General features: G+C 34.0%; 1 protein-coding gene across 2 annotated transcripts; it reads left to right on the forward strand.

Moving 5' to 3' along the window:
• The first annotated feature begins 515 nt into the window (after positions 1-515).
• Positions 516-22,188, forward strand: LOC128218696 (uncharacterized). 2 transcript variants are annotated; one of them, XM_052926361.1, is made up of 20 exons: positions 516-658; positions 3,776-3,892; positions 4,159-4,238; positions 4,784-4,882; positions 5,975-6,097; positions 6,432-6,554; positions 6,883-7,005; positions 7,276-7,398; positions 7,808-7,930; positions 8,459-8,581; positions 8,889-9,002; positions 9,476-9,601; positions 9,868-10,747; positions 10,988-11,099; positions 12,765-12,915; positions 13,254-16,400; positions 16,757-16,792; positions 17,171-17,206; positions 18,708-18,801; positions 20,444-22,188. In XM_052926361.1, the coding sequence occupies exons 1-20, from the start codon at positions 609-611 to the stop codon at positions 20,454-20,456; spliced, it is 5,793 nt and encodes a 1,930-aa protein (XP_052782321.1). In that variant the 5' UTR covers positions 516-608; the 3' UTR covers positions 20,457-22,188. The 2 variants fall into 2 exon arrangements, with proteins under 2 accessions (XP_052782321.1, XP_052782322.1); XM_052926362.1 differs by lacking the exons at positions 516-658; positions 3,776-3,892 and adding an exon at positions 5,035-5,124 and having other exon boundaries at positions 4,208-4,238.
• Positions 22,189-24,830: the final 2,642 nt, after the last annotated feature.

Here is a 24,830-nt window from a genome sequence, read left to right on the forward strand (position 1 = left end):
AAAATGCTTGTGATTTTTTTTGCTCTTTTTATATTGTTTCACAAAATAAAATAAAACCCCTACTACAGTTGATAAATTAATTCTTCATGATTAATTTTGTACCATTTTTGGCAGTGAGTATAAATGTTTGCGGGAGTATAATCCGTTGGAGTGAGGTGTGGTATTAGTATTGTGCATAATAGGGAATAGTAAAAATCGACCTCACGCTGTTATCGCTACTATAAATTACCAAAAAAACATAAACCTGCTTAAATTTAATTTACTTCTCAAGGTAAACCACGATTGCGTAATCATATAAACAGTCGCCTGTTTTCAAATAATCAAACACCTGCTAAGGCTAATGTCTCACAATGTGTATCCAAACATTGAATAGTTAATTGATCGCACAGTGGAATAATGAATGTGTCGTATTGAAAACCAGTAATATGACAAGACTGAGCGTTCATTCAAATCGAATCAATAAAAATATTCTTTTGAATTCCTAAAACGCAAAACAATTAACCATGATTAAACTGTAACAGATCAATGACAAGATTACTTATTTGAGTGTGCAAATGGTGCAAATGCAGTTTTAGCAGATAGCAGAAATAAAAGTTTTATATTCGAAAATGAAGTTACATGGGATTTTGTGTGTCATTGTGTTTTTAACATTATTCAGGTAACGTTTCCGTTAGATATTATATTAGCATATATATATATATATATATATATATATATATATATATATATATATATATATTAATAAGACGTTACTGGTAAATTTAATAGCTACAAACTTCATAATGTTATGTAATAATGAAAACTCAAGTGTACCTTAATCTTAAGAAGGTTTCTATACGACAGCAAAAATACAAACTATAAAACTACTGTATGTTGACCTTTAAAATTGTTTTGGTTAATGATTTTACATAATACAAATCAGCAAGCAATAACTTGTAAAGGAAGACTACATTATATGGAGTCACAAGGTATCAACATTTTACATAATGGATGTGAGATAAGTAGCTTATTTGTAGGTCCTTTATTATTAAAAAGGGATATACAGCTTACTTATGATCCCAAATAAAGCATCATGTTCATGACTGTGTGTTCATTTCTTTCCTAAATGTAGAAAAAAGTGGATAGTTTAGTTCGATTTAGTGAAGATAATGTCAATTGAAATGCAATATAGTAATTCGTTTTTGGTTTGATCATATTAAAAAAAGAGTTTCACAAGTGACCCAGCCATGAGTGAAAATATGCTGCAAATACAGTGCTTTCACTGCCATTAGTAAATAGTATGTTTCTCAAATGCTTAATTTCGGATATTTAATATATATGCATTTGTGCTAAAAATTCATAACAATAGGAGGCCTTCAACCTACAACGAAAGCCCTTTAGGAACATATTACAAATACCTGACAAGAACCAGCCAAAAACGTTCTCCAACAAATTTATTGCTTATCATTATCTAAATGTTATCTCAGTCAATGGTTTAAAGAGAAATTCTTTTTAACTATTCAACAAATACTTTAAAATTCAATTATTAAACTGCGCACAAGAGGTTGCCATTTACTCTTTTAAGGGGTCGGCAGAAAGGTCAACCGCACAAAACATGATGTTTACGTCCATTGTAACATTGTGTCTTGGAGTTTGTTTGGAGGATTTAAATGATTGTTCGTTGGATTTTTCATTATTTAGTATGCTCATTTTTAAGTCATACATACTATCGTTTAATGAAACAAGAAAAACTCATACATAATTGATACTTCATAAATGTCTTGCGTTTAGGTAAAATACCCTACTTTAGACGAGAACGCCCGACGGAAATGAATGAGGTCTTGTGCAATGAACTGTTTAATTTATTGTATTTTACACGCATTATATTGTTGGCTTCCGAGGTCAAAAAGTTCTAATAAATATAATGTTTTGTGTCCCACATAGTGGTATACGGACGTTTTTCCACTCCGCCAACACCAGATAGTAACATTTAGTAATGGGCGATGTTATAATGACGTCGTTAAAATACATTTTTTGTAATAGTAAAACATGTTTTCGTTTGGGGTTAAATCAGAAATAAATGTACTAGAAGGGATATTAGTTCTGCGTTTCAACCGGGGAGATCGTTTTTGACTCTCGTGTTTTTTGGCCCGTGAAATCAAAACCTGTAAAAATCCACTCGAATCTAATACGATCTACCGGTTCTATCATGGCATTGATTATGTGAAAATTAACCCATCTTGATCGAAAAATAATACTTTCATTTTATGCTTTTAACATGTCATGGACCATACATATACGTGTTTCTGAATTGTAATAAATTTGTCTTTTGGTGGTTCAATAAGATGTGTCTAATAAATTTTACACTTCGTAAAATTCAGCCACGCTTATTTTATGCTTTCACTTACAAAATGTTATTTTTAAATGGAAGACGCATATTGATAATAAATCTGTTGTATAAGTAGCTTTTTGCATAAAAAATATCTCAAATATGCTATATTAAACTTGAAGCTATGTAACACAACACCGATTTTGGCTTAAAACAGCCCACCTTCAAATGTTTTCGCAACGTATTTTATGATGAATTTTACAATATGGACATTCAATAAATGCTAATTTATTTTTAAAACGTACTCGTATCACCCTTGACACTTATTTCTCGTTTTCCATAACTTAACAAGGTATATCATCTCAGGCGTTGGTTTTAAAAGGCAATCATTTAGATATATGTCTATCGCTTTTAATGTTATTGAATATATAAAATCACACAATATCAGAAAACTTATGTTAAAGGGGCTGTACTCCGAATGATTAAAAAACGAAAAAAAAAGAAAATTGTCGAAAACTGACATAAACTTGGCATCTAACTGAAGTATCACATTGTTTACAATTTATTTAAGTTTAGCAGTTATTTCGTATTTTTCCTTTAAAACAATACTGGGTATGTCTACCAGTTAGAATTCATTCATTATGCGTGATAGGCTAGTCGTTGTTATCACGTGATATTACCAAGGTAGGTGTATAGCTTTATTATGTCACCCATTAAGAGTAAGCCGTCGTAGCTCAGTGGATACGACGCTGGACTGCAATTTTGGCGACACTGGTTCGAACTCGGTCTCCGCATGAACCGCATCTGTACGATTCGTTACAGAAAAAAACTTTGTTTGGTGCCAATCTGGTGTGCAGTCCCTTCAACACTCTTTTGTTAACGAATTTCTGAGTAACAAGGTAACATGAATGGTTTAAATCATGAAAAAAGTAAATCGCATATGTCATGTTTAATACGCAATCGTTACCAGGGTAAGGATCTTCCACAGTGCAAAAGTTCTTTAAAAAAACATTTTTATTTTGTTTGTGTTTGTTTCAAAAAAGTCATCTTTAAACAGTCAACAATGACCTGTAGATTTTTGGTATTTGATGCTATTTGAAGAAATATTTTCGTAACCGGAAAAATAATTGAATCCACCGTTTTTCACTATTGTATTGAATTTAGTTCCTATTCGAAAATATATCATAAAAGAACTGCAATGCGGTGCTGCTTCGGTAATCTTGGGCATTTTGACAAAGAAACAAACTTATATTTATGATAGACTTTTCCTAAAATGCAGATGCATTTTTATCAACAATCTGATAAAATGTTTATAAATTTTGGTCGACTCATTGTTAGCACAAAACATGTCACGGAAGATGCATGTAATTCCCCTGAAACATATTGTTCAGAACAGCTAGATTAAACATTAACATTTGAAACATTTAAATACTTGCACATGGTGTTTATCATTTAACTTGTTTGTAGCTGTGCAGAAGCTGGATTCTGTTCAGAAGCATATACCTGTAGCAGTCAGTGCTCAAGGAGTGAGAGATACACCACGAGTTGTGGATTCCTTTGGTGTTGTCGATGTAGCAAATACAGGTATGTTTAACGACAGGATTAAGAGACATTGACCGTCAGAGTGTGTAGAGCTAAATGACGTTAAACTAAATACTCACTTGAAACAGCAATTCTTCATGAGAGCACATATCACATTTTAATATACGTTATAAAAGCGCATGCTTATTAAATCTTAATCCTTTCTTTGTCGATATGTCAATAACATTATACAATTAAAAGTATCATAATGTTGTTTTGTGTATTGTAGCATGACTTTCCTCTAATCTGCTTATCTTACTATATTTCAGGACGAAATATGACACATGTTACAGCACGTGTTACCGCCAGGTTTGCTGCCCGGGATATACAGGACCAGACTGTAACACGCGTATGTTATTTTTTAGTTTGGTCTCAAGGCCATTCTCCAGAAGGTCTTACATGCATGATTAGGCTTCAAACAAAATGATGACGATTATCATGAATATACTGATGCTGATAAATTTGCTGCTGCTCCGGGTGGAGTGATGGTTGTTGATAATGCTGCTGCTGCTGCTGCTGCTGCTGCTGCTGCTGCTGCTGCTGCTGCTGCTGCTGCTGCTACTACTGCTGCTGCTGCTGCTGCTTGTTCATTATGATGAAGATGATACATTATGATCATGATGATAATTACAAAACTATGTGATTTTTTACTATGAGTTATGATTCCAGATTCCTTAAAGCCATTGTCGTTCACATTCACATATATACTTTTTCATTTACTATAATAAGTAAATAAATGCAAACAACAAACATAATAACCCAAAACAAACTCGTTTTCGCATATCAACAAGTTTGTTATTATATTATTTTGTTTTTACCTGATTGACTTTTCCCTATAGTTTGCTTTGTATTATTAAGTTGGTAAATATGTACGTTGTTTTTATGTTAATACAGCCTTGTGTTATGGGACAACATCATGTTTGAACAGCAACCCGTGTACAGGACCTGACAGATGTAGCTGCAGAACTGGCTACAAACTTCCAAACTGTGAAGGTACAAGGCAATTATAGTTTACCTCTTATTAAGGCCGCTTTAGTTTGTAAGTCGATATTATGTTATATGACAAACTAATGTGAACTTCTATTTCTAAGTATTACCACGCGGACACCCCAATAAGGCGTTTGCTGAAAATAACGTTTTTTCAGAATAGAACAGTTAAACAAGTCTGAATGCATTTCACCGAAGAAACGGCTGTGCTGTTCATTGACGTCTGAATAAACTTCACTGAAACAAAGGTTGTACCATTTCTTTAAGTCTGAATACATTACACTGGAGCAACAGTTAGACAATTTCAAAATTAGTAATCCAAGTAATCCAGTTGGTATGTTTAACAATATTAATTCAGAAGAAAACGTTGGATCGATATGTTCGATTCGTTTTTATATAGGGATTGTTTTATCTCACGAATTGATGCGTTTATGCACATTATACTCAAGGCTTAATTATTAAAGAAATTTTGTCAAATTAACACCACGATGTTAGCCTCAGCATGATTCTGTTGAGATTTGAAGCACGGGTGTTGCACGTAACTGGTGAAATTGACAACGCAAATTTTGTTTTTGAAATGAGATGATGAAAAGGCATATTGGATATCGAGATGCAAACCGTTTACAGGCCTACTACCGTGCAAATGATGGTTTTGGTTTTGTTTTGGTATTTTATTTACCAAACTTCATACAGACATCCAATGAAGGACAAGTATGTGTTAAAAGGACTGGAGCAAATTTTACGCTTCAGTTTTTAAAAAAAGAACACCTAAAATCACGATAACGTATGACACATTGTATCAATTGTTTTTACTCAATCGCCACTTGCGGAGACCCTTTAGCATTTTACGCTTTTGTCGTTTTACATTTACTATTAATACAACAATATAAAAGTTACCTAAGATAAACAAAAACATACTGGTGGCTGGTGGTTGATAGTGTTGCATATTGTTGTACTACAGGTGAACAGTCTCAATTACGGTCTTTGCCTTATACGAAGACTTCTATTTCTTCACATTTCATGTGTTGTGAGGTTTCGAAGCAACCAACCTTTTAGGCTACATGTATTATAGCAGGCTAAATGTGTTTGTTTTTTCAGATATAAATGAGTGTTCCTCAAACAATGGCGGCTGCCAGCACGTCTGTAGAAACAATCTGGGGTCTTTTACATGTTTATGTAACAGTGGATATATGTTAAAGACTGACCGTAGAACTTGTGAAGGTATACTTTATAGTTTATTATGATGTTCTTTAATGAAATTTTTACATACAATGTCAATCAATTGAGGTTTATACGTTATCTAGGGCATTTGCTATGATCGGCTCATACGAATGAAAGTTGTATTTAATGATCTTACTTAAGTGTTTAATTATTCACAAATCTGCATGTTATCAAGGGAGTTTAAAGTTTTAGCGTGTTCAATTATCATAGAACTATTTGTTCTTCCAATAATTGAATTGCAATAAATATATAAATAGTGTGGTAATAATGTTCTTATGATTGTAATAAATTACCCGGCAATTTAATATAGATTATTTAATCTCTTTCATCATAGATAAGAACGAGTGCTCTTCCAACAATGGAGGATGTGCTCACACGTGTACTAACAAGCCAGGGACACATCAGTGCAGCTGTAGAGAAGGCTACGAACTTGCTTGGGACGGACGTCAATGCAATGGTTAGTGTAAAGTCTTTCACTTAAATGTAATGACCTATACTGAACCTACGTAATAAATGTTGCAATCTATTAAATTAGAATATATTTGTTATGAATCCAAGTTGCAGACATATCAATAGTCAGCTTACTTAAGTAAGTATATTTGAACGCCAAATAAGAAGACCGCACTCTTACTTCGAAATGCCTCTTTTGAAACAATCATAAAGTTACAACTTCTTAAAAACTATTGATAATTGAAATTAAACATTTTTATCTCTTTTCAAGAAAATATAATTACGATTTGTTTTGCTTTGACGTATAATATACAACTGTTGAAACGCATTTTCAGACATCAACGAATGTTCAGCTGGAACATCTCAGTGCGAACATGATTGTACCAACACAGTCGGCTCATATACGTGTTCCTGTAAGGTCGGGTACCAACTGACTGCTGGTGGGAAAACATGTGACGGTAACGAAATGGTTCATTTTGATGGATAAAATTGATAATATTTCATTAAGCTTAATCAACCGGTTCATCGCATTTATAGCTGGTAAGTAACTTTGGCTTTAATTGAACTCAAAACAACACAGTATATTGACATGTACACTCACACTATTCTTATCATATTTTACTAAACATTTTAAAACACTAGCAATTAACTGAACCTGACTGTTACACCTTGTTTTTGTCTTTATAGAAACAATACAAATGTGCATACGATGAATTATTTATACTCAGACATAGATGAATGCAGGCAAACTCCGCCCCCCTGTGACCACCAATGCAACAACACTCCTGGATCTTATACATGTAGTTGCGAACCCGGATATTTTCTTGACACCGGGTCACAAACGTGCAAAGGTAACTACAAACGTAACACTAAACGTTACAATACAAGGTTGTTATTTGATTATTATCAGTTTGTGTAATAATGTACAAAATGTCATACCCAATAGTAAAATAATAAATAATTCTACTCTTACTTGCATATCAGATACAATCTCAATGGCATCAGATTTATTGTGTGTAATTTGAACGTATGTTTGTTTAAACGAAACTATTGCATATGCAGGTCTTTAAATAAATTACAGGCATGTAAATAAAACCTTTAAAATTCGTTTACTTCGAATTTTCTTTCATACGCTTGTTAGCTTTCATTGTATTGTGTAAAATGTGTTTTTTCTTAATCACTGCAAATATCAATTGGAGCAAACTATTGATATTCGTATTTATTTTGTAAATGCCTTACAATTCTTGTTTATTCCCAAAGACGTAAATGAGTGTGACACACACAACAATGAGTGTGATCACATTTGTACGAACAGCAAGGGGTCATACCAATGTACCTGCCGACCTGGATACTTAATACACATTGATGGAAATACTTGTACAGGTATGGCAGCGTTCTTCTCATCAGTGTCAGTGTGTTCTGTTAAATCACTTTTGCTATTGCGTACGCTCATATTCAAGAAAAGTCTGAGTTAATTTGTTAATGAGTTTCTCAACTAAATATTGAGTTTGCAGATATTAATGCATTTCAATATAACTTAAGGATCGTTATGTTCCTTTACTGTTACAAATATACTGTATACCTACAAAGATATTTATTTCTAATGTAATTGAAAGATTAGGTGCAAATTAAAATACAAAGTGCGGTCTTAAGTTTCACTAAATTTTGAACTATTTATATTAGTTCGTACTTATAATCTTAGGTTTCACATATTAGTGTTTTTAAACCATTTATATATTGGACGCAAGATTGTACCTTAATAAACAGCTTCATGTTCAGCCTACATGAATACAAAAAAGGTTAAATATTTTGGGAAAGGGAAGCACTAACAAGTTATTTAAATCATTTGATCTAAGTATATTGCTTATTTTGTATATTTATGTAAATATCACAACGTATATATTTTCTTAGACGTGGACGAATGTGCAGAAGGTACGTCTCAGTGTTCACAGAAGTGCAACAACACACTCGGCAGTTACACCTGCAGCTGTCAGAATGGATTTATGCTTGAGACGGATACATTCAGTTGCATCAGTACGTATCACATCCGTGTTTACAAATCTTCACAAAAAATGTTCACTTGGCTTATAGCCAATGAATCTGTCGATGTTCACTATTTTTCAATCTTTGACAAGCTTCATATTATCAGGTGTGAATAAATACAATACTAGTATATAATGTATAAACACGGTGAGCTCATTTGTTTATTACATTTCACATTTTCGTTTCGAAGTTTCTATATCATTCTTGCAAACAAGTTTAATAACACTTCTTACCTAAAATCATATAATTATATTTCCTAAAAAATATGAATGCGTGTCACTCGATTAATGTTTAACAGACAAAGACGACTGCCAAGGCATCGCATGTGAAAACGGAGGAGTTTGTATTGACAACATTGGCGGTTATACCTGCTCTTGTGCTCAGGGATACACAGGAATGCAATGCGAACACGGTTGGTTGCGACAAAGATTTAACACATTTGGCGATAGCCATCTATAAATGCATATCTGTTTGTTTGTATCATCATTATGTTATTTATTTCAGACAAAATCATCTCATAAATACAATTTTATTGCCTATGTTTTTAATTCCATAATACATTACGCTATTTACTTAAAAAACACGTATGGAGCATAAGCATATCTAAGTGGAAAAAATGATCTAATATTGTGTAACAATGTTTAAAACTGACTTAATACTTTTCCAAATATGACTTATTGGTTCGGAAATGATAAGGTTCGGTAATTCAAGTTTTAATTTTCAATATCTTCAACGCAGTGATATCCCATTTTTAAGAGGGTTAACAATTGTGGAGACAGTAGTGTAAAGTCTCATCTTATAAAAAACGGAATTCCCGACATAATGTTATTTGTATTGATTTACGTCCAAGGTATGCTGCAACGTTTATTGTTTTGTTTTTCCAAGACTTAAATGAATGTTCTGGATTCCTAAATGGCGGCTGTGAGGACGAATGTATCAACACAGTGGGTTCATTTGCTTGTAAATGCAGTGACAACATCACCCTGAACGAGGACGGCTTCACTTGCTCCGGTTAATATATTGACTTGATTAAGAAACTGTGGCAGTGCTATAATAATGATCTAATGCAATCTTCCTTTAAATTAGATGTATTTAAGGTTCATATAAAAACAAATGATGATTTATTGTATATGATGTATAATATAACTGAGCCAATAAGTATTCTGCATCGATATTTTTATATTGACTAGTATTAAATATTATTTAATGCTTTAACATGTTTAGTGGTGATGAGTTATAACAAGCGTCAATATGGTTATGATATACATGTATTACAGGTTTAACTGGACCAAGCGTATTCTCCAGGTATGGGTTAGTGCGACAGTTTCTACCACGAGGTTGCTCAACAATTCTTCTAGCAAAATGTGACGAGGAAACTGATGTTAAAGTTCTACTGTCATCAACATCAAAGTGGTACATGTTAAAAACTGATCCTAGAATAATTTTTACTTATGGTATTGTATTTGTTGAAGCCGGCGCCATAACCTTACCTGTGTCTATATCAGGCTTAGAAGTCGTCAAGGGAATCGACAATTTTGAATTAGTTACCGGATCGTTATCACATGACGTCAACGATGGCGTTCCATATGGGGAAGAAAGACTGCTATATTGCTGGACATTTGGGACAACGCCACAAGATTTAAGAGATTTCTTGGTTTCAAATTCATTTTTATCCTCATTCTTTCACAATATTGAGAATTCCTTGCCTGACTGGCTACAATTCTCCCCGAACGACAACGAAATACTCGGTGTAAATGATTTGCAAACAGAGCTCAGTAGAGGCGACGATATTCAGAAGACAGAATGCAAAGGGGCACCTTTATATTCTGAACGCCTTTACACTGTTTTAAAATTTAGTAACAGTTTTGCTTTGTCTATCTACGGCCAGGAGGTAACTTTACCGTCTGCATTAAGTAATAAAAAGTTCTGCATCATTGTTGATATCTGCCAGGATAATGGTGGTTCTGTATTCCTTATTTTGCCCGAAGAATCAAGGGATATTCTGGACCGATTTGACATGTTCAAAAGGTTGATCAACAATTCTGGTGTATATATCCGCCCGATTGGACTAGGGTTGTCTCTTCAGAAACATATAAAGGTCCATGCTAAGACAACACATTTGCAGCAATGGAATGGGGATGAAATAATTCAATATCCGTAAGTTTACTCAAAATATTTTTTTTCTTATTTTTACACAGGTGTAAGCCATTACGTTTTACAACGTGGACCGTCAAAGTTAATAATATAATAATAATACCATTAAATTAGGGTGAGTAAAATATTTTCATATCACAAGCTGATAAGTAAATTTAACAACTGTCAATAAACACAAACGGCTGATTTCTAACAAATGTGCGACGAAATTATTGTACACATGGAGATAACTGTTACTTTCAGAGTGTTTCAAGAAGCAAATATATGGCTTGGAGGCAATTTCCGAATGGACTCTGACATATTCCGCGTATCAGGAATGACAAATGCGTTTCTTTCCATCTCCTCTCCAACGAATGTAAGCTGGTATATAAGCTCAAATTTAGAATTATATCATATACAATGCACAGTTAGCCTGAAACAATGCATGTATTTGGGTTTGAATTGAATCCTCAGCAAAATAAAAAAAATCACTTCTGAAATATATTCAAAAGTTTATTTACCGATTTTTACTCTTTCTTAGTTATTGCCATTTAGGATCGTACTAATGACACAACAGAAAAGGTGTCTTTTTGATGCATTGTTGTTCTTTTATCCCCGCTAAAACGACACGAATATTCAAACATGTTTATCTGTCATATTTCTGTTGGCGAAATAGAAACAATAAATGACCAAAAAGTCAATAACATATTCCTCGTCTTTTTGGTCTGCTAAATAATTACTATTTTTAGGTATTATGAAATAACAGATTTCACTTAATCTAGTTGTATGTTTTTTTTTTCTGTCTGACTGAAATGCCATAGTAATATATATGTAAAACCGTTTACACGTGATGAATACTTATTAAACCATACACTGATATCAATATTATACGTTAGCATTTGGTGAAATTCATTTAGAATAACGAATCGATACAAAAGGATAATAATCTAATATTTTAAAGACGAATTGGTTATACTCTATTTGCAACAACAGCTTGCACAACTGATAAACGTAGTGTTTGACATTCTTTCATTGTAAAGGAATTACAGAATAAATAATTACAATTCGCATTGTGTTGATGAACATAAGGATGCAATTGTCAAGATGGTGATATAACGCCGGTGGCTATTGTACATTTCACGAACGACAACGTCGTTAAAAATTGTAATATGGACTAAATGTGTTCATAAAGCACATGGTTCAGGTATGATACTTCAACCTGTATATTTAAATGTCACTTTGCAAAAACTAACATCATTTCAATATGTATGCTTTGCGCAGTTCATTTCTTATTTGTTAAGCAGTGATCAATAAAACAACATTTCAAATATAAAACGAGGCACAGTGTAAGACTCAAAGCGACACAGAACGAGATGCACAGACATACAAGTACAATACTAACTGGATACACACGCATCAAATTAGTTTTAAAGATATATCATGGGATTTCCGCCTTGGGACGGACGATTTCGTCCTCCGAATCAATGAAAGCGAGCGTCGCATTTATATATTTCAAACAGTACTGGACATATATTACAATGCTATGGTGTCACAAATATTTAAAACAGCGGTAATGTGTGATTGTTTTTCTCATTACCACGACTAAGTAACTCGTTTTCATGACTTAGTGTGTCATGACCACGTTTTAGAGATACGTTTTTAATTGTTGCGAACGAGATAGTTAGTCGTTGCCACAACCTACTCAGTCTTTGGAACAAATTATAAGGTCGTGGCCTCGAGTTTTAAAAAGTATTCACACATGTCACCTTTATTCAACCATAATCAGTGAATGTTTTTTTTTGTCGTTTTGTCGGGGGAGTGGGAAGACGAAAAAATACACTAGCATTTATTCGTCCGCGCGGAACGTAACGAAGAACTGAAATAATCAACCATCCGATAATGATTGGACTGATAAGTAACTTACATACATCTGATTGACTGCAGTCGAAACTTCATAACAAAAGTATAAGTCATGTTTAAACTTATATAGGATGACAATTTTTGTGTATTTTTTTTATCACATTTGTATTTATTTTTTCAGATAGTCAAGAGTTTATTCCTTGAGGAATGGGGTTTTATGGTTAGACTTGAAGCAGTTGGTGCTTTAGAATTTACATTCAATACTCCATTTGGAGACCAAACTATTCGAGGCACTGGTAGTGGTGAAGTAAACGCTCTTGCGTCGCTTGGAGGTAAATTATTAACATGAACGTACATTATATAAGCTCGGGCATAATGATATAATTTTGTTTATCAAGATCTTTCCTTATTAACTCGTTTTCATAAATGCCACGTTAGATCTGCTTAGAAGTCATAAGCATTTTTGCCAATACGATTTGTCAATGACGACATTCTATGGATGTTATTACATGCCATTTAATTCATCAAATTACACCTCGTAACATCATTCTATTTCCACCTATTTCCACTTGGTTAACAACACATTCAATCGTTTTGTGTAATTTATTTTAATTTTCGCTACTGTCCGCAATATTTACATAACAATATAACAAAGTGTTTTCATTTTCAGGATCTAATCCGAGGAACTCCTGTGGTCTTAATGCAAATCCTGCAGGAGTCTTCATGTCGCTACATTTCAACGCTGAAGCATTTCTCGATGCACCACTTTTGCGTTTTATTAAGCCCGGGGTCAGTGTAAAAGCCTATGTTTTTCTTCCCAGCGATTCAAAAACTCCTGCCTACAATCAAACACTAATTGATATAGAGAAAGAAGTTATTGATTTAAAACACATAAGTGAACGGTTTGTTAATCTCACAAGAGATTATTTAGATAGGTATCAAGTCCTTTTGTCGGACCATTCAACCATATTACTTAATACAGTAATAACCACTGGTCAGAAGTTTTTAGCCATTGTTGATGACGTTATTCAAGATAAAGGTGACTTTGATAAACCAAATATGCAACTAGTTCTTCAAAAAATTACTGGTGTCTGGAGAGGGGGATGGAAACAATTGCAAAACGACACAGATGCATTTTTAGAGTCGATAAGAGAAAACACACGGATACTCAAGCATAACGTTACACATCTTATAAAGGAAGAAGCCAGCGCAATACTGAACAGAGTAAATATGTTGATCAGTAATGTGACTGCACAAGCTTCCATGGTGCTTAGGAAAATGAACGGAGCTGGATTTCGGTTTAAGGGCGACCTAGATATTTCTGGTTTGAAGATAATAGGACTTGAAATTGAGCTTGTGTATTCCATAGAATCTCTGGGGTCATGCGGACGGTTTGAACGAGCGTATAGTGTTCTTAAGGGAGAAAACGCCGCCAGAGTTTTGGCTGTTGTCTCTTCTGAAGTAGTACAGATAAAGATCGGACGCTTCCTTAGTATAGAAGGAGTAGGCATTGGACTCGCTATAAGTTTAGACTCAAAAGGTAAATTTGCTGCTTTGTTACGTGTAGAAGCCGACCTCCTTGGAATTAAAGCTCAATCAGACCTGTTTATAACAAATCAAGGTTTGTATCTTAATCTTGAAGGAAATGTATGGAATACATTTAAAGCACAATTACAAATATCTGCAGAACTTGGAAATGAATGGTACCAATTGTCATTTGGTGTGAAAGGAAGTTTTGTTGCCGATGCCGATGGAGATGGAAGTTTTGATGACGGTTATTTAGCTGCACTGCGTAGATTTATCAGTACAAAAGCTGACGAGGCCAACAAAAGAATAAGCATGTTACAAGATGGTGTAACAAAGGCTCAAAGAGTGTTAACCTCTGCTCAGACATGGCTTGAAGAGAAAAAGTCGATTTTCCGTAATGCAAATACAAAATTCGATGATGCCGTACGTGCACTTGATAGAGCTAACGATAAACTAGAAGATGCGAAGAAACCATTTAAAGATGCATTAAGTAAACTAAATGAAGCCCAAAGAAAGGTTGACAGATTATGTAAGATTAAAAACTGCAAGAAAATATGTATTCCAGGAATTCAATGTAAAATTTGTCACAAACGGGTTTGGGTATTTAAAGTACCATACCCATGTTGTAAATTAACGAGCTGCATGATTTCTTTTCCTGATCCAATCTGCCTTACCCTTAACCTTCTATGCAGCGCTGTTCGAGGTATTGCCTATTTAGCACTAGAAGCAGCCAAAGTTTTTGTCCGTATTCCAATGCTAGCCTTTGATGCAGCTCAAACGATCGTGTCGGCGGCACAATTCATTGTTGATAAATCAAGGATTGTTTTGGACATAGCTATAGCTGCACTTGATTTGGCTAAATTAGGACTAGAGGCAACTCAAGAAATATTGGAAGGAGCAAAACTTGCTCTTGAGGCCGTTAAGCAGGTAGTAAAATTAGGCGTTGCAGCTTTAAACTTTATCATTGAATACGGATTAGAAAGTACCATTGATGTGCGAAATTGTGGATTTGAAGTTACGCTTTCATCAAATGATAAAGCCGTTTTTGATGTCCACTGTGATGTTAACGCGTTTAAAACTGGATTCAGAACAATTAAAATACGCATCAATTTCAATGACATTTTCCAAAGTCTATGGTATGCTGCTAAGGCAACAATAACATCCATACTCAATGCCATCGGAAATATCTTCGGACGCAAGCGAAGAGAGATAGAATATGATTCTCTTAATTTATTGTACAAGCATTACAGAAAAACAAGGGATACTCATGTTAATGCTACAGAAACACTTAAAAATGAAACCATTGACATAATCGCGGATACACTTGGCTTTACAACAAACCAAACGGACAGTGAATATGATATTAGGACAGAAATATTTCGGCAAAATTGTAAAACATTTAAAAACATTCATACCTTCCTATTTGACACTATCTATGCCTTGCATGATATGGCAAACGAGACAGCTAGTACCCTAATGAATACTACATTTGTACAGGATGATCTGGGCTTAAAGGATAAGCACTCCCTAGAAAATGCATCGTTAACGGAACTAGGAATTGATCCGAATGTAGCTGAAGCTGAATTCAACATCAGCCGTACTAAATTAACAGAAACCATCGAAAGCGCTAAAGCAAATTTAACTTCTGATACGTACTTATCAGATGTTGAAAGATTTCCTGGAGATGCAGCCGCAATGCTTCAAAATCAAACCAATGATGCCAATTCCCTAGAAATTGTCAATTATTGGGTCGTCGCCATGGAAAATATAACAAGCGCACATTTCAGTGCAGCTACGTGTGTCTCCTTTCTGGATTGTGCGCATTACGCTGTTGCATCGCTTTATGAAATTGTTCTTTCATCAACTGACTTACCTAATAAAAATCAAAGCATCCAAAGTATCTCCGCCTTTGAGGACATCTTTCTGATATTGACCAATAACTATTCAGTTAAAATTCTCGAGGTATATGATATGTCTCTAGGTATTTTGGATCACCTAGATGCGATTAATAAGTCCAACGTCTTCTGTTCTACTCCACCTACCACTATGTTTCCTCTTAAAAACCAAACAGTAGTGGCAGGACAAACATGCCATCTCGTATGCAATGTCACAGGAAATCCTCCCCCGACATTCATTTGGTTGAAAGACAATGAACAAATCACCAACTCGTCGGCAAACATGATATTCACCATCCGCAACGTGACATATTCGGACGAAGGTAGTTACCACTGTGTAGCATCCAACCTGGTCGCCAGCCTTATCATGACGGAGGCGTACGTCAATGTGACAGGTATTTCAGTTCGTTATAATTCTCTAAAACAAATAAAGTACAATAATCGACAGTGAATTGAACTTATTTTGACTACGATTTATATGATCATGTATTTGTAAACGTCTTGCAATGAAAAAGGTTTTCAATAAAAAATAATCATAATAAGATACAGTATGTTTGCTAAAATTTATTTGTTTTATAGTGATATTTTCAAGTCGCTAATGCAATTATACTTTGAACAATGGACTGATCCATTTTCTGACTTTCATCAGTATAGATTTGTCTAACGCAACTTAATTTCTGTGATGAATTCATTTCGGTGCCAAGTTAAGCTTTACTATTTTATTTTAATCAATGAATTGTACATTTTACAGAGAAAGAGGACATAATCGACAAAACAACAACTGAAGGTAATATATGATAAAGTACATAATGGCTTTGTCAGAAATGTGTTCTGAAAGTAACGCACTATGTTGTACTGAGCGGCTCTCCCAGAAAAAAGCCTGATATTTAGCGGTTTGCGCTTTGATCATCACTTATCATAAGCACGACATAGCGGCTAGCATTTTACTTGATGTATTTCCCTACTAAATTAATGGTACAAGTGTTCATATATTTTCAAGTCTCTAATACAATTTTGCTTTGAACAATGGACTTATCAATTTTCTAACGTTAATCAGCTCTGAGTATAGATTTGTCTAACGCAACTCAATTTCTGTGCTGAATTCGTTTCGGTGCCAAGTTAAGCTTTACTATTTTATTTAATCAATGAATTGTACATTTTACAGAGAAAGAGGACATAATCGACAAAACAACAACTGAAGGTAATATATAATAAAGTACATAATGGCTTTGTCAGAAATGTGTTCTGAAAGTAACGCACTATTTTGTACTGAGCGGCTCTCCCAGAAAAAAGCCTGATATTTAGCGGTTTGCGTTTTGATCATCACTTATCTTTAGCACGACATAGCGGCTAGAATTTTACTTGATGTATTTCCCTACCAATTTAATGGTACAAGTGTTCATATAGCCTGTTTAAAGGCCTATTATTAGCCTTCTATAAGTGACTGCCCCTCCCACTCCAAATCCGTATATGGTACACAACTTCTGTGTATTGATGTTTTTCTAAATTACCGTGTGCTGCTTATCAGATCTCTAATCTGAGTATCCAGCTGTTAAGTTAAAGAGGTTTTATTATGGAATTGGACAATACATCTTGTCTTTTAGTTGCTGTCGTTGTTTTCAAATGAAAATTTAATAAATATTACATAAGTAACAATGCCTTTGAATAAGAATAAGAGTTATATAAAAGCCCATTCATATGATTTTACCAGGATGTTTTACAGTTTGGATATAACAATGGTGACCATGCATTTAAAATGGCTTTTAATATACATGCTCAATAACTTTTTAAAAACTGATAACTCTTTTTTGTTTATTTCTAATCATTATCATTTGGTTTAATTGATAAATACATTAGCTATGCATATTGTTAATATGTTCTAGTAAGACAATGGGATTATCCACTCGAAAAGAGTCAACCCTAAATGGCCCTTCGCCAAAAAACAAATACACAGGAAATGGCCCCTAATGTGACACCAGTGCAATTAACAGGAGATTAACAGCAGGGGAATATCATGCCAAACATTCCTTAAACTAGGCTTTATGATCTTCGTTAAAAGCTGATGTAATGTAACTGTATGGTGTACATTCTGACAGCTTGCCCTACTTTACCAATAAATTATTTCTCCCAATATCGGCATTCTTTGACATTGTCACTGAATATAATCGGCAAATACACATTTGTCATTTTGTTTAATCAACGACACAGAAACATTGCTTATTAGCAATAATTACCTTACTCTGCTTAAGTCGTGACCCTTATCACCTGCTTAACCACTCCTTGCATCACAATCATCTCTAATTATAATGAATCTACAAAATGTATCTGGCTCAATATCATAGACAAGTTGTATATCAGAAACAGTCATGGAATAATCAATTCAAAATATTCAGCCCAGGCGCTTATAATTTGGAAACACGGTACACATATGACTAAAGGTGTAGTGACTTATGGCTTAGCTATGTCAGATGGCTGTATTGTGTCTCTTAAGAGGGTTTATGTGTGAATGTTTTGCTACTGTCCCTATATAAGTCATTATAATATTTAAATAACGTTAGTGCTATAAACTATTTATCGCATGCAACGTTCTGGTTTTAAATCTTCAAATATCACCTTATTTTGACATGTATTGCCAGTATGTATTGTATTTTATTCGGACTTTGAGATTTCAGAAATATATGTTTCTCATACTTGTTTTCCAGATGAGTTTCCATTAACACTGGTGGTGACACTTACCGTGACACTTACGACATGTACTGTGATTATTGTTGCATGTGGAGTATGGTGCTACAAAAGGTATTTTAATTAATTGTTTTTAAAGTAAAGTATCGCCAGATAATAAGACCGGAAAGAAACGCTAATCTAGAGGCAGTTAATGAACAAAACGTGAACGTATTGCAACACGAAATATAAATATTGCGTAACAGTTAGATCCCGTTAATTTTTTTATCTCATGTAAATTTGCAGTCCCGGTCTGCTTCCGGGCAGAACTAAATGCGGATTTGTAAAACAGTGCTTAATTTAACAACACAAATGTACAAAGATATCTCGTTGAATAGAAGGACTCTTCATCAACAGCCCGTCAACATATCAAATGATATCTGCTATTGATTTGAAACGATTGCGCAATAGTTTTGCCATTATTGTCATCGCTTTTGATGTGGCCATTGGAATTATGATCGAACGTGAAAGAAACTTTGCACATTAACTACATTTTCTTTAAAATTGTCTTTTTTTGAGAAGAATTATTGCTGATAAAAAAACATAGCTTTTAGCAACTAAAAGGGAATATAATTTCCGAATCAAATTGATCCAAAATATTAAACATTAAATATTTTGTCCTAGACTGTACATTGAGTTTACACTTACACCTATGTTGCGTTTGTGTTTGTCATTGTAGGCTTGTCCCAAATACGTGTGACGTAGGGGAAGCAGTTACAACGACACACTGATAGTGTTTCTTATTGTTGACATGTTCGATGTTGCTAATGCGAACGATACAGTTATTTTATGTCTGTGCGTCTTATTGCAGGCGTGTGCCAAATACGTATGGCGTTTGTGAAGCAGTTATGACGACACCTTCATATTGTGTTTGTGTTTCGCATTGCAGGATCGTGCCAAATACGTACGGTGTTTGTGAAGCAGTTGAAACGATACATTAATGTTGTGTTGTTGTTGCGCATTGCAGGACAGCGCCAGATACGCATGGTGTTTGTGAATACGCATGGTGTGTGTAGCAGTTGAAACGATACATTCATGCTGTGTTTGTGTTTCGCATTGCAGGATCGTGTCAAATACGTTTGGTGTTTGTGAAACAGTTGAAACTATACATTCATGCTGTGTTTGTGTTTCGCATTGCAGGATCGTGCCAAATACGGTTGGTGTTTGTGAAGCAGTTGAAACGATACATTCATGTTGTGTTGTTGTTTCGCATTGCAGGCTTGTGCCGAATACGTATGGTGTTTGTGAAGCAGTTGAAACGATACATTAATGGTGTGTTGTTGTTTCGCATTGCAGCCTTGTGCAAAATACGTACGGTGTTTGTGAATACGTATGATGTTTGTGAAGCAGTTGAAACGATACATTAATGTTGTGTTGTTGTTTCGCATTGCAGGCTTGTGCTTAATACGTATGGTGTTTGTGAAGCAGTTGAAGCGATACATTAATGTTGTGTTTGTGCTTCGCATTGCAGGCTTGTGCAAAAATACGTATGGTGTTTGTGAAGCAGTTGACACGATACATTCATGTTGTGTTTTTGTTTCGCATTGTTCAAAATACGTATGGTGATTGTGACGCAGTTGAAACCATACTTACACGTTGTGTTGTTGTGTTTAGCATTGCAGGCTTGTGTATATTTGTAAAAAAGTAAGATTGTCATGTGGCTCAACGATGCAGTTGGTACTATTCACTCACGATGCGTTTGTGTTTCTCATTATAGGCGTGTGCCATAAAAGGGTGGCGTGTTTGAAGCAGTTGGAACGATACACTCATAGTGTATCTAAATATTGACACGTGTGAATATCAAATTTAGATGTCATGCGGCTTTGTGGAGGAATTGGAACGATTCAGTCATGCTTTTGTCATTGTAGGCTTGTGTCAAAGTAATCATTCATTTGGTTTTGTGATTCATGTTTTGCAAATCTAATGTTATTACTAATTTTGTTGAGAAAAGATCTGTAGAGGAACTTTTATATTTACATGAGGACACTGCACAATAATGCTCTTGATGTTCATATCAGTATTTACACATCTGTTTGTACCATGCTGCTGCCTAAGGCTAAAACAATAATCATGCTACATGCAAATTCCAAACGAGAATTGGGGATACACAAAGTGTCAAGTCAAAGCATGTTTTTGATGAATTTGTTTTTAACAAAAGGTTTTCTGACATAAAAATGGTTTAAACCCCCAGTAAATTTACATTTTACTGGCGGTACTAAACAATCCTTGATAAACATACCTAGTTTTTTCTTTATATATAGTATGTATGCACTTTGCTGTTTGTGGAGTTTTGTGCTTTTCTTCCATGTTTATTGTTTGTGATTTTTTTGTTTTTATGTTTTATGTATTTGGTGTTTGCCCAGTGCCATTAAACCGGGTTTATGTTTAAACGTTTTGCTACTATGCTTGTTTCCGCACAAATAATGATATTTGTTTGTACATCTTGTGTATGATTTTACTCAAATCAGTCTGATACAGTTTCACCACATTTTAAAACATTGGCAGTGCAATGATAATTTCATCTTTGCTTCAAACAAAAATGAATTGTTTTTGCGGGAATTATGTTTATGTTTCATCGGGACTTTTTTCCAACTGATCAAAAGAAAAAGAAACCATTGGTACTTTTATTCACATGTAGCTGTATTGTGACAGATAAAGTTACGAATGTTCTTCAAAAAGTGTTATTACAGGCTTAAATTGAAATCGATTATGAGGAAGGGACATCAGAACGGGGTATATTTAGTCACGTGACTAAAGATGAACTTTTAACGGGTATTGTCTGTTAAAGGGCAATTCTCAAGCCCATATAAACAAATACATGGTGTTGTCGCTGCACGAAAAACATATACAAGTGTGCTAAACTTCAATTTGGCTTATTATGTTTTGATCGTAGCTGCCTTTCCCTGTGTCATAGTCTCACAAAGGTGTATTTTGGGCGGGGATATTAAACTACAAATAACATGTAATAAAACATTAAAATCTAGGGCAGACTAGTCTGACTGTTTATGCCAATAGCTAGAAGGATAACAGATGAGCGTGTGTGTACAAGAGATTTATGTTGTGACTTTTCAACAAGCGATTTTGTGTTGTTTGCGCAATATGTATCATATAACATATTTTTTTCATGGACCCTTTTTTGCAGATACTTTTTAAGATATTCCATTTGCCATATTTCTCTATGATTTATGAAGGAAACTGTTTGTAACACTATCGTCTGCTGTCATTAAGACACACACTATTGTACAGATATGAGTTGAATTCATATTCACTTTTTAAAACTATGTTTATTGTTTTGACTTTTCAATTTTAAAAGCTATGTTTGACAATTTGCATCTTTCTTTGTATTCAATTGTTTATTAAAATTGTATTCTGGACATATAATGTTTGCATTTAGAAAACACCCCTGAAAACTTCATCCCAATAGGGTTAATATGTTCTGTATATTTTGTTTATAAGTTTTTAAATATATACTATGTATCACCTTTGTTCTGTTGTTTTCAAAAAATATCCTCGTTATACGAAATCTAATTAAGAACATCGGTCAACATAAAACCTAGTATTTTATATAACTATAGTATCACATGAATTATACAGTATGTTGAAAACATATATATCAGTGATTCTTTATAAATATTTACACATGAATATCTTCGAAAACAATACATATATAAAAGGAAATCTTGCAAATTAATGTTATGGACCAATGTTAATGGGTTGTTGTTTCAATGAAGTTTCTAATGACAGAACTACAAACATTGAGACTGTTCATGTTGCACAATATCGTTTATATATTGTAATAAAACTTCCATGCAACAAAGGATTTATAAGGGTTAATGTTAAAAGGCTTATTAGTTTAATTCTTAAACAATAAGTTTATATTTCAATGCCATTAAAATCTTCATGTTTTTTTGCCAGAATGTGCACGGCTACACAATGCCAGCGGTCATTCATTTACGTTCAAGAAATACCCAACTGTTAACGAAGTCATAAATATTCACGACTTCACTAAACAATCTCAAGGTCAATAAGTCTGAAGTAAGTACAGGTTCACGATCACAAATTTTCACAAAGCCACAAGTGTCTACATGGTACACCTGTGTTCACGAAGTCCCATATGCTGCTGGAGCCTCAAAAGCTTACTAAGTACACACATCTTCAGGGAGTCATATCTTTTTAGGGAGTCACAGAAGCTCACTAAGTACACAAATGTTCACAAAGTCATCGATGTTCACAAAGTCAAATATGTTAACTTAGTAACGCATCGTTACGATATTCACGCATGGTCACTTAGTCAAAAATGTTCACGAAGTCATCAATGTTCGCGAAGACAAAAGTGTTCAAGATCTCGCAATTCTTCACTAAACTTGAAATGTTTACAAAGAACACAAATGTTAACGAAGTCATAAATGAACACGAAGGCCGCACAGGTTCACGAAGTTAAAGTTGTTAACAAGGCCACAAATATTAATAAAGTGTACAAATTTTCACGAAGTTATAAATGTTGACGAAGTAAAAAACAATCTATGAAGTCAAGAATTTTCACTAAGCCACACATGTTTATCAACAAACATCCTTACGGATAACATACAACTTTGCTAACGCATAGATGTACACGAAGCCAAAATGTTCACAAGGTTACAATTATTCAAGAAGTAACAAAAGTTTACGCAAAACACAAATGTTCAGGAATCCGCAACTAGTAAAATGTCTAGTACTAGAACTACGAAGTCGCAAATATTCACGAAGTTACAAATGTATTTTGAGTATGAAACATAGAATAGCAGTCCACAATACACACCTGTTCACGAAACTGTACAAATAACCGTGAAATAATGCAATTATGTGAAATACTTTGGCATATCTTTGGGAACTCTTTGAAATGGAGTGACTTCTAACCGTACAAGTAGCTTGATCTATCAGTTGGTGGGCTCCCAATCGCCAACAATAAAACGTCCATGTAATTCATTACAAGTTTAAGGATGGAAAAAAACTATTCTGTACTAATTTCATTTGTTTTGCTTTATATATGATAACAAGCAAAAGAGCATTAACAATATCAATGACGGAGTCGTTCTATAATTGCCGCGAGTATTATCGTGTATAGTCTTAATAAAGTTACAAAAAATATATATATATAATTCAACTAAGATCACAAACAATTATGTGGAATGAATATAGGAGTAAGACGAGTTAATACGAGATGAATTGAAAGAGTGTGGTGGATCATTTGTGTTAGCCTTTTGGAGAATGTCAGAAAAATTAAGGAAGTGACGTCACCGTTTCCTGCAGAATATTCCTGTCGGTTACATTCAACTACAATTTTGCTTGGGAAAAACAGATAATGCCGCGATAAATCGGGCTAAGTTAATACATCAGATTTGTAACTCTAATCGTGGAATGCTTGTCTGCGAAAACATCTCATGTCTTAAAATTAACTTTATAGCAACTATTACTAATCTTCATATACCGTGAAAAATATGAAATCAATCTGAGCAAAAACATATATTTAATATATAATTAATGGAAACCAGAGGGACAAAAAGCAGTATTCTATATTTCATTATCTAATTTGGATTCCAAACTTTCTTTTGAAGCTCTAATGCAATTTGCTATCAATAACTTTGTTCTTATTTTTCGATACGGGATGAAATCTAGTTGAAAGCCTGCACATGGAGTTATAGAATAACTGACATTGAATCGATTTAGTCTTTCCGACCTCTTATATAATATTTGGATTACACTGATTTTTAACTATGTTTGGCTTGTTACGGGCAACAGGATTCACATGCATATTTATAATTGTTTTAAATAGATGTTGTTGTTGTTTTTATTTGTTTGTTTCAATAGATTTTGTTTCATTAAACGGTTCAAATGAATACGTTTATTTAAAAACAGTAAATTAAGAATTTGATCCGACGCTTAACATTTATACAAACCATCTTCGTTTATTTTCCTTCGTTGAAGTTTTTGGTTCATCGTTATATGTTAACCACGTTTTCACATATTCCAGATTGTATAGAAACCAAACGCCTTTAGCATGGATCTAAAAAGAAAACGTAATTCTGTTTAATGTAAACAAGACAAGGTATGCTAACTGTACGGTA

The sequence above is a fragment of the Mya arenaria genome, chromosome 15 (genome assembly GCF_026914265.1).
Source record: "Mya arenaria isolate MELC-2E11 chromosome 15, ASM2691426v1".
Classification (NCBI taxonomy): domain Eukaryota; kingdom Metazoa; phylum Mollusca; class Bivalvia; order Myida; family Myidae; genus Mya; species Mya arenaria.

Excerpts from the sequence above, each read along its gene's own strand:
- LOC128218696 (XM_052926361.1), top strand. The coding sequence starts at position 609 with ATGAAGTTACATGGGATTTTGTGTGTCATTGTGTTTTTAACATTATTC. Across the intron at positions 6,555-6,882 it reads GGACGGACGTCAATGCAATG|ACATCAACGAATGTTCAGCT; the intron begins GTTAGTGTAAAG and ends ACGCATTTTCAG. Across the intron at positions 9,003-9,475 it reads AGGAATGCAATGCGAACACG|ACTTAAATGAATGTTCTGGA; the intron begins GTTGGTTGCGAC and ends TGTTTTTCCAAG.